This window comes from Poecilia reticulata, linkage group LG9, assembly GCF_000633615.1.
Source record: "Poecilia reticulata strain Guanapo linkage group LG9, Guppy_female_1.0+MT, whole genome shotgun sequence".
Classification (NCBI taxonomy): Eukaryota; Metazoa; Chordata; class Actinopteri; order Cyprinodontiformes; family Poeciliidae; genus Poecilia; species Poecilia reticulata.
In genome coordinates, this window is record NC_024339.1 from 20,300,452 (window position 1) to 20,312,177 (window position 11,726).

General features: G+C 37.8%; 1 protein-coding gene across 1 annotated transcript; it reads right to left on the minus strand.

Moving 5' to 3' along the window:
* Positions 1 to 439: 439 nt before the first annotated feature.
* LOC103470225 (glial cell line-derived neurotrophic factor-like) lies at positions 440 to 4,094 on the minus strand. The gene is made up of 2 exons (XM_008418493.2): positions 3,351 to 4,094; positions 440 to 1,523 (listed from the first exon to the last, which is right to left on the minus strand). The coding sequence occupies exons 1-2, from the start codon at positions 3,538 to 3,540 to the stop codon at positions 967 to 969; spliced, it is 747 nt and encodes a 248-aa protein (XP_008416715.1). The 5' UTR covers positions 3,541 to 4,094; the 3' UTR covers positions 440 to 966.
* Between the last annotated feature and the right edge of the window lie 7,632 nt (positions 4,095 to 11,726).

Below are 11,726 nucleotides of genomic sequence, written 5' to 3' on the forward strand. Positions count from 1 at the left end.
AGGTGTGAGTGTGTGTGCATGGTTGTTTGTCCTGTGTGTCTCTGTGTTGCCCTGCAACAGACTGGCGACCTGTCCAGGGTGACCCCGCCTCTCGCCTGGAACGAAGCTGGAGATGGGCACCAGCAACCCTCCCGATCCCACTAAGGACAAGGGTGTAAAGAAAATGAATGGATGGTTTATCCTGTTTTACACAGTAAATATTAGATTGATAAGTTTTACATTGAAAGATGCTTATTTCTAAAAGTGTCATTTTGTAACTCAGATGTAATCTTTTTATTTCTACTCTCTTATTTCAGACCCAAGCAATGGTAGACCTATGCTTCTCTTTTAATAAGACAGATGTGTAAGACTATGTTTTTGTTTTGAAACAACAATTTACAAACCCCTATTCAACAAAATTCAGACTTCTTTGTTTTAATAAAACATTGTGTCTTTACTTTATTGCCTAACATGTCAAAGTAAATAAAAAAAAAACATTTCTGTGTTGTTTCAACGTGATGATTGTGCCTCCTACTTATCTATGACAGACTGATATGCGGATGATGTAACGTGTAAAGCTGCATCCATGACATTGCAGGACATCTAGAACAAACCTTAAACACGAATGCTTTTACTTTTATCACGGTCTGAAATTCCTTCAGAGCAATAAATAACATTTATTCCTCTATAAAAGTGTAATAAATATCAATAAGTTAAAAGATTTCCCATCTCATAAATTAAATCTCATATGTGACTAACATATTCCATAGGGTATAATTGGAAGGCAGTTCTTTCTTTAAGGATAAATATTAAAAACTATAAGGAGAAATAAAGTAGAAATGACTCGTTGAATAGAACCCCTGAAGTCCGCCACTTGCAGGAATTCCTTCATAACCACACTACAGAACAGCTTTCACATTAAAAAGTAAAGAAAAACACCACTAAACATCTCGTTCCCAATAAAGCAATTTCAGCAACCAGATGTTTCTACACACATCCACATTTCCTGGCGGAGTGTTTCCTCACAGTGTGGTAAATAAGGTTGTCGTCCAGAAATGACAGATCATCGTCGAACGCGATCGGCCGACAGCAGGCCTGCAGGGGCGTGTCTTTGGCGGTGAGCCTCCTCTTGTTTACCAGGTTAAAGAGGATTTTGTCGTAGTTGGTTTCTGACTTTCTGCAGGGTCCAGAGCAGTACCGGAATATCATCTCCTCACTGGAGCTGTAGCCCAGGCCCAGGTCCGTCACGTTCAGGTGAATCTGTCTGAGCATGCAGCCCTGTCCTCGTCCACCGCCTCGTCTTCCACTCTTCCTGCTCGTTTCTTCTCCTATATTTTCTCTTTTCCTCTCTTTGCCCTTCGTCAGCCTCGCTCCCTGCTTTCTCTCCCTTCTGTGACGAGTCCTGATCCAGTTTTCGCTGACGTGGGAAGAAAAGGAGGTGGAGGTGTATGAAGGCTCTGGAGAGGAGCGACGGACTCTGCTGACCACTATTTTGATAAAGTCCACAATGTTTTCGTTACTCTGGATGAGCTCCTCCATGGTGTCTGAAACAGATTACCAAAAGTGTCAGAATCACCAACATGCCTGATGCTTCACAGAACTCGCCTCTAGTTAGTTATTAAAACTATATGTTGTGTTTTTCTGGGTTTTTTGTTTTTTTTATTCAGCCAATGAATTAAACTCCAAGAGATTAATTTACTTTACAAATAGAATCTATTCATGACTATCAACAAGACAGCTTTGAATTGAAATGTGCCGTAGTGAAAATATGTCAACCAGGAAAAGACTGTATTATTATTATTTATTTATTTTTATTTCATTTTATGGTTTTGCATCTTTCATTTCATTTGCTTTCATTTACATTTTTTCAATGGGTTCTTGTGTTCACAGTGGACTTTCCAAGAAAGGCTGCTTTTTCCTTCTCATTTTGTCATTTTTCTCTTTTAGTCCCATCAGTGTCCTTCAGCGGTTGCCAGATCGTCTGTCCACTCCTTGCTGTTTAGCCTCCAAGGATTCCCTCTTCTTACCACCCCACGCCTTACCAAACTCTGTGGACTTTTTCTGTTAGCTTGTTGATTTTAGAGTTTGTGATGTTCTTCAAAACAACTATGAGTCAAATGATAAAGAACCTTGATAAAGAATCAATGCTGTGATGGCCTAAAGAATGATTCTGGTTCCCATCTTTGTGGACTTTTCTTGACGCACTTCTCACGTTTTCCTGTAAATACCATGGTTTTCTCTGGGGTCTTTGGTTTTCTCATGCAATCCGAAACATGCGACTGGTGATTCTAGAAATATATTTGGGTCTGAGTGTTTGTGTTTCTGGTATTGTCTCTGTCTTGACCCTTTGATGGATTAGAGAATAGACCCTGCAGTGTATCTTGTCAGTGATTGTTTGGAGAGACATAGAGTAACTATGTATTTTAGGGATTGAATTGACCAAAACACATTAAAAACTAAACATAATAAAGCATAAAATGTTCCTCTGAATATCTGCTGCATGTACAATGCTTTGGGCTCTACAAGTGTGAAATTATTTAAAGACATAACACTCTTTCGTTCGTTTCACAAGTCTTTGAGATCACACATCTTCAGCGGGCAATATGTGACTATAATTTAAAAGTGAGATTCGAGAACACAAATTAAAGTGATTACTTCATTTAAAATGTTTAAAGTGGATATATTTTTTAATGATCAAAGACTTAAAAACATTAAATAAGCAACCACACATATGCCAGTTTTAAATAGAACTGCAAAAAGGAAGCCTTAAGAGTCTGGACTTGATCCAAGATCTCATTCCTTTCAGAAAGCCTTTTAGCCTACTGACCTTCACAAGTATGGTCCACAGTCTACTGCAGGGAACGTTTTCCTCTTGCAGAGTTCAAACTTAAAAAATGTCACTTCAATTCATCCATTTGTTAGAGCTATATTTCTTAATTAATTCACAGTGCAAAAGGGGCAGCGAGTTTTGTCATAATTACAGTTCATGTTTTTTTGATTTTGACCAAATTAGTTTTTGTCATGTATTTCTAACCTGAGAACATTTTCTAACAAGATAATTCAGGACATTAATGTAAAAAAAAAGCATGCATAAAGCATAAAAACAGGTTAATCCTGTTGTTTGTTGGAATACACCTGATGGGAATTAAATTCAGTGAACAAATCCATTTTTAATAAAACTTAGTAAAGTGTGAATGGTTATGTTTTTAAAGTTGCAGCATGAATAATTACTTTCAATGTTTTTAATACCCTGCTTATAATGTAGATCTTTATGAGTTAAGGGACAATTAGAATTATGAACATTGTTTGTAGAAACACTGATCGTATTTAATATTTCAACAAACAGTTTTTGTTCAATTTTCAGCTCTTACATCTGTCTCCAGTGTCCAGTTCGCCTGCTGTCTCTGCAGGGCGCATGTCCGGGGAGAGAAGGGACAGACGGATCTGAACCGGCGGAGCCTCCAGGGGACTCTCCGGCTGCTGTCGGCTTCGGAGCAGCGAGCTGGACCTCACTGCACTCAGCAGAATCAAACAAGTGGTCAGGCTATCCCATAACTTCATGGTCCACCTCAGTCCGACTGAAGGACATGGCGCGATACGCACTCAAATGGTATCAATCGATTAAAAAAAAAAAGAAAAAAAAAAAGTAATGCAGAAGAAGGGACTGGTGTATCCGGAACACCAAGTTTCTTCTGAACTTGTCTGCCACACAAATTAGAAAAACACGCTGGGCAGAGGTTTGCATTGAGCAGGCGGATCTTTTTCAGAGAGCTCCAGCTGATTTCAGTCCATCCCATTGAACATCGATCCAGACCGAGCAGAGGCAGAGGAGATGTGGAGAGGTGCTGACGTCTAGCGGTCCTTCGTCCGCTCTGTGTCTGTTTCCTCCTCCCCACGCAGACTGCCCGGAGGGCTGGCGCGCACATCCAAGGCTGACCTTGGGATCCAGAACGGGTTCTGGTTGTGGAGTTATGTTTTGAGAAAGTTTCGGTGTGTGTATTCAGATGGCCGAAAGGGAGAGCGAGGTTTCACACTTTCCACCGGATTTCCCGTCCCGACTCTCCAGATTTTGGCGCATGTGTTCAAACGTTGTTTGTGATAAGCCAGTAAAAACAGAAGAGGTTAGATTTAGTAGCGTGGTCTGATTCACGCAGTTTTCCAGACGACGCGCCAAGATTCATAATCCCTGTTAATTAATGACTGTCTAGATTTTTTGTATCTATTTAAAAAACAAAGCAAACCTTAAGGCTGCAATATTTTAGACCTTTTTTTAAGATGTGAGATTATCGATGCACAAAATAAAGTGAATAGTTGAAAGACTTCGGGATTATAACATCAATGTATTTGAATGACTTCTAGGCACAATTATTAAGTAAAGTTGTAAAAATAAGAAATAAAAACAGATATACTTGATGTTGCTGTCTGTGTCCGTTTCCATCTTTGTTTCTCATGGAAAATCTGGTGATACACGATATTAATTGTCTGTAAATTGTTCATTTAAGTTTGTGAAGTGATGTAGATGTCCTCAAGCAATTGTACCCAAATGTAGCAGGAAATCTACCAAACAGATGTCCACTCTCCTTCTTGTCCTTACAGCAGAGGTGCAGACAAGTCAGTCCGATGTGTTGGGGCTCAGTTTGAGACTAATTAAAGGTCATTTCATTCATGGCGGACAACATGGGAACGTAGGCCTAGAACAACCTGCAGCTCAAAGAAGCACAACAATACATGTATTACAAATAAAGAAGAAAATATTTAATTTGCTAGCTTGGTCAGTTAATTCAAAATTGGGCTTGATTAAAGAATTCCTGTATCTAACAAAAATCTGTGACTTTATCTAAACGTCTAAAATGTTGACTAAAGTTAAAAAAGTTCAATTAAAACTTGTATTGCTGCTGAATTTGTAGCGGACAAACTCTTTCAGGAAACGTCAGACCTTTTACAGTTGCTGGAAAGTCATAAAGTTATTAAGCAGTATTATTTCTCTTATGTTGCCCTTTCTGTACAGTCTCTTATTCTTATCTTTATAGATTATTATACTTCATTTGAATATTCATGATCCCACCCTACCTTTTTATTCACCTAAAAATGAATCAAGAAGAATTGATCTCTTAAAGACATGAATATAGCACAGAAGTAGACTTAAAACCATTGAGTCTGTGGAACGCTCAGGAGAGATATTGGAGGAAAACCTCAGGGACTTTCCAATTTCAGTTCAAGAATTTAAAAACTGTCTAAAAACAGGAAGAAAATTAGATATTTAGTGAGGTTGGCGCCAACAGAATATCTTTATTTTTCATAGGTTTGTTGTCTTTATCAAGCGGGATGTTTCAAAATAATGACAGATGAGATTAGAAATCCAAGACATGATTTGGCAAAAGCAGCAAGTTCCCAAGACCGCTGTAGGTTATGAATGGATAATTGAATGTTGTAAAAAGCACATTTTTCTTGACCCGTTGCAGCGTTTGGGCTGTAATCGATACCATGTGCTGCTGCTGTTGTGGCCTTAAGGTGAGAGCGATCAGACTACAGGAGCTGTGAGAGTGGATGTCGTCCACTTGCTTAAACCATGTGGAGTTAACCGGTGTTAAGAGAAGGTCAGCAACAGTTTAAGAAAGTTAATCATTTACTTCAGGTTATTGTCCTGTAAGAGTCGAGTTGAATCCCTGAAACAGTACAAAAGGACTGTAAGAGAGAAAAAAAAAAACATTTGGCAGAGCAATACATTTTCAGGAAAAATTTTGGTAAGTGTGTGGAAATACTTTTGTAGAATAAGTGGGGCATTTTCTGAAAATAAAGTCTAATTTTCAGATATTTCACATTGAAATTCGTGTTATCTGTGACAGTGTGAGAATTATGACACCATTAGTGGACATGGTTTATTTCTGCCTATTATACAACAACATAATTGTTCTTACACATAAATACCTCCATCCACAGGATCCCTTATTATTCTGTAATGTTAAAAATACTTATTTGATACTTTAATGCAAGTATTGAGACTTTGTTCATGTCTGTTTTACAGCAGATCCATTTCTCTGTGTTTGTTTTTCAGTATGTCTATGTCTGTTCCTACTGTATATGTTTTTATTTCTCCAGGAGAGGGAACCATTGAGTTTCATTTGTGGGGACAAATGATCATTTCTTCAGCCACTCAGTTTCAGGTATCACAACTATAATTAAGGGAATGCATGTCACGCCACATGTCTTTGGGACATGAACCTACAGAGCTGACAATGAAAAATGATGTTTTTTGACACTTCGAACAATTACGTTAAAGATCAGTCATTTGAAATGTACTCTAAATGTGATTTTATATAAGTCTAAATGCAACTTTTTTCAGTTAATTGTGTTACTGCGTGATGTAGAGCATACTGACAGCTATTATCTCCATGATATGAGGTGAATCTTAAAAAAATGAAAAAGGAAAACAAATTGTTTTTTGTTTTAAGATTGAGCCTAATGGTTGGCAGCATGTTTATTTGTTGAACACTTGTTTAGCCAGTTGATGTGTAAAATTGAACATGATGACCAGTCTGCATTTCTTGGAGACCTGAGATTTTTAGAGTAGAATATTTTTATCTAGAGTATTATTATTATTAAGCCCTGAGAGTGTCATGGTATTATAAGTAATTCTACGTTTTGACAGGGTTATTTATGGAGCTGTCAGTGGTTTGTATTATGTGACAGGTTTCCCCAAAGATGAAAGTCATTATTGAAAACAGAGTGAAAGGCAACATTTTATTGAATGTAGTCAACGCTTCAATCAGCAGCAGTCCTCAGGGGAAACATCAGGAAGACAGGCATTTTGTTCAATCTGAAAACCCAGTCATTTTTCACGGTGACATTTATTGTGGTTTTTAACTGCTTTCACATGTCTGACTGTTGGCCTCAAGAGTTGTGCACTTTCTAAGTTGGTGAATTTTTTACCTTGATAATTTACCTTTTAACAAACTGATTTCATGAAGGTCTTCTGCCAGCCGTGGTTTACTTATCTCAGTTTTATGTAAACGTTAGTGCGCCAATGGTAAAAGTCAAGAGATTGTCTTATAAATTCTTCCATTTATTGTGTACCAAAGAAAATTATGAGAAATTAAAGCAAATTACAAAACAAAGTTGCATTGATTATTATTGAAAACCACAAATCAAAAAATTAGCAATATTATTTAAAACACAAAAATATTAAAACATGGTTAAATCAAGATCTCCTTACAGGTCTCACTAAATATTGAGTATGTTATTAATTAGTAATATGTCAATATATGTTACATAGACAGACACTTCCAAGACAAGATTACCTTTATGTTTTATAGGCGTAATTATAGCAACATCAGCTTTCTTTGCTGTGGCGCAGTAATGCTAAAATTACTTTGTGGATCTATTCCTATTTAGAGTCTTATTTTGTAATATTACGGTAATATCTATCCAGTAATGGAGAACACCGCTTAACTGAGGTAACTGTGTGTCTATTACATAGCTTTATACAGCTATGCTCTATGAGCAAATGACTAAGTTTTGTTACAAACTTTTAAAAAAACAAGAGCCTTTGGTCTACATGTGGAGATGGAAGGAATTATAATCATATGTGAAATGAAATAAAGGACTATGGTAGCTTTTATGAAAAATTCCTGGCAGGAGAAAGGGCTTTATTTTGTTACAAGTCTTAACTAACAAAAAGCTCTTATGACAATTTATGTGACCAGCTTGTTAAACAGAAAAAAAGGACAGTCTAAATTATATCAGGGATTTTCAGCACAGATTCACAAAGGAAACACAAAACCTAAGAACAAATACTTAATGATTTCATATGATAAATACATTTCCTGCTTTCTTTCATTGTTATAAATGTATGTCTTCAATTTAAATCACATTTCTCCTGAAAAGGTCAAACAAGACAGAAAAATTTTATTTATTTTTTTCCCATGCTGGAAGACTGTTTAAAAATAGACCAAAACTTTTCATAAATGTCACTGTGAAACTCCTACAACTAGAACAAGAGTTTTTCTACAGAGTTTTAGAGTAAATCTAACTTAGCAGTTTAAAGGTCAAGAGGGTGCAAGTGGACTCTTTTTCATTTTCAGACGTTACTGCAACACAACCTCTGAACTTTTATAGCTCCATACTTATTCATTTTAGTTGAGTAATATTATTTTTAAGTAATGCTGCGTTTACTAAAGTACAGCTTCTGGCTACCCACCTACAGTTACTTCATTAAATAGAGAGCACTTGCTACATCAAAGTGCAGCAAATACTAACACATCTTGTGTTAAAGTCAGGATTCATGTGATTTCTTGATGTAATGTAATTTTCAGTCTGCTACGTCTGGAGGTCATGTCAATACATGGTAATTAGTAAAATTTCAAAAGCTTTTGAAAAAGCAGCATCATGTTCTACAGATGTGTTTCATTTGTTTGTCTTAGTCCTCTAAATTTAGTGAAACTGTGCAGAACACACTTCATGGATGATGGAGATTAACATAAATTTAATCAATGTGTTATGTGATGATCACATGATTTAATTCTTCTTTTCAATGAAGATGGGCTTTTCCACAAAGAAAAAAAAAGTTGAACTGAGAGCACAGGAGAATAAAATTGAAAATGGGAGCATGGCGCAAGGGTAAGACATGAAGCCCATATACGGAGGTCTTAGTCCTCCACGCGGTCGTCACAGGTTTGAGTCCCGGTCAGATTTCATTTGCCGCATGTTTTCCCTCTTTCTCACAGCAAACTATTTGACAGCTGTCAAATAAAGGCCACTAGAGCCAACAAAACCTTTAAAAATTTAAAATGGGATGACAAAGCCTGCTTCATTGCAGTGTATATATTTCCATTGACAAAAGGCAAGGTGGACAGCATACTAATTTAAAAGTCTGCCCTGTATCATGATTTGGGGCGTGAGTTTGCTGGGTATGCTGGACGGACCATTGTTTACCTCTGCTTCCAGTGACAGGGAGGCGTTTGTGAGGCAGATTGCTCTCAGGTGCGAGCGCAATCTTCTCATCCTTTGCCTGGGTTCACAAGATGCTGCCTGACGATCAGTTGATGCCTCTCAACCTATTTGGTACAACAGAATTCACCTTCAAGTAAACTTGTATGCTTCTGCCTTGAAGTATACAAGGCAGAAACCTTGTATGCTTCTGCCTTGTATGAAGCATACAGTGGGGACACCCACTGTCCTCCAGTGGGTGTCCTGGAGGACACCCACTCTGATCGGCCTCCTGCATCCTCAAGACCAGGTTGTCAAAGAATCTCCGCATCAGACATCTCCTTCACCTCCTGTCTGCCAGCTCTCCAAAGTACCAATATCAACAAACTCTAGCACAGCTGCATTCTCCTTTGGATTACCAGACTGAGCCAACAGCATCTTCTCCCTTCTTCAACCCTACTTCTTTTCAGTTCGTAAGCCAGCTGTATTTTCATTCCTCCGAACATTCCTCAGAAATGTTCATCTTCTCTCCTGACCCTCGCTAATATTTCTTCCTCTCCTTCCTCCAGATAAACCAACCTTTCCAGTGGGTCACGAACTAGCCTAGAACAGGACACCTTGATTTGTTTCAGCCGTGTTTGATTACCAGTTTTGCCACAAAGTCAAAGGCTGAGTCTGCAAACACACTTTAATTTTTGCTTTAAATATTTTGCACCATTTGTGTGCTTTGTTAATTGTTTGTCATTCTAAATGTGCTGGTTACAGCACATTTCTCCCATCAAGCACATGAATAATGTCCTAAACCTTCAGACAGTGTTACAGCCTGCCTCGTTGAAACTTTCAAACTACACAGCTGAAGTAAAAATGTCAAGAAAGACAAAGAAACCTTGTTGACCCTTTACCATTTTAATAATAATACAACGATAATCTTGCTGCTTTTGATGTCTGTAGTCGGGTTGTCACTTCACAGTCAATGAAGCTGCACAGCAAATTTGGAAGTGTCAGATTTCCAGTGAAAGTGTTGTACGTTAAAAATACGGCATCAATCCAAGACTTGTTGACGCTAATTCAACAACCCAAGTGTTTGTGAGTGTTAGATTCCCTAAGAGTTCCAAAGAGTTAGTCCAGTCCAGTGTTGATTTGTAACTCATCACTCAGTCAGGTGTTGATTTAGATAGCTTTTATAGTAGGTTGCCCCATTGTTGACTCATGGTTGCTAAAAACTTTACCAGACTGGCTGATTTTAGTGACATAGTGGGTGTAAAATATTGAATAAAATGTTGTGCCACAATTTGTTTGGATGTCACTGTATATATGACTGTTTATTATCTTAACCTAACATTGAAACTGTCAAGACAATCTGGAGGCCATTTGAATTAGCATTATTTAGCTGCGGGGTCGTTTTCTTTAAGTTTTTGGCTGTAGACTGCAAAATGGGGGAGCGGCTGTGCTGGACCATTTGGCTTGATCTAAGCCACAGGTGTAAAATTCCAGTCCTGGAGGACCACTGTCCTGCAACAGTTAGATGTGCCGCTGCTGCACCACACCTGAATACAACAATTAGGTGATTAGCAGGACTCTGGAGAATATATCTACACAATGAGGAGGCAATTGAGCCATTTGACTCTGGTGTTTTGTACCTGTGGCACATCTAAAAACTGCCAAAATGTTTTTTTTCTTTGTCAGTGTGTCATGGTGGTGACTGAAGCTTGTTATGAAGACTTCAACACATTTCTTCAGACAGGTTGGTGTGACTTTTAATGCTGTCCAAATTTTTTTCTATAAGCTGACTAATTTCTTTAGTAATTATTTCTGACTTTTTTATGCTTTATCTTGTAAACCAGATGGGCAGAGTAATTTGAATGACTATGGTGACACACACAGGTGAGTCTGATTAGTTTTGCTCACACTACTTTTTAAAATATTTATTATCCTAAGTGTTCTGCTATATTTCTTGTTTTTCCTTCCAGGAACCACCACAGCATACCCAACACCAACAGAAGCCATCACTTACTGTAAAAACCTCACACTGGAGCTCAACCATTATGCGCCTCTCCAAGCATTCTCCAGACTTTGCAACCTTGATTGAGAAATGATAAAGAAAATTCACTTTTATTTGAACAGAGGACTTTTTACCACTGAGCAATCGATCAGCCGTTTTCTCATTGGCTCAGGCAAAATGTTTCTGATTCTGTCTTTGGCTCAGGTATCGCTTAATACAAGAAATTCAGATGCCTTGCTTCATGTGTCAACAACTCCAGCCAAAAATCCTGTGGATCTTCTCAAGTTCTCAAACGAGCTTTGCCTTCCAATTGTCTCAAGGCTACAGTTACTGGTGTTGCTTGTCCCTAATTTCTTCTTTTTCTTTTTTTTTTTTTTTTTTTTACCACACTTTACACTTGTCTGATTCTTGTGTATTATGTTTGACATAAAATGTTTGTCAAAAATGTATATTTTTTATACATATAAGCCAATAGATGACTGGGGTTTTAGAATGGTAGCCTACTGTGTCAATAACAATAGGGGAAATAATCCAGCTCCTTCTGGCCAATTATTATGCAAAGTTACATTATGTTCAACTAACTGACAAAAAGTGAAATTTGAGCTGGCGGTCCACTTCATTGAATTTTTTTTTTTTTAGCTAATTCACAAAGGATCTTATCCAAATAATGCTCTTTCTCTTTTAACAGAAATTCGCAGAAGCACAAACTTTTTCAGACCTCACCCCTGCCAAGTGATTACAACAACCGCTGTCCCGCACGAACAGCATTAATATTCAGAGTCTGTTGTTTGAGCGTCTCCCCCCTGCTTCTGCGCCAAGA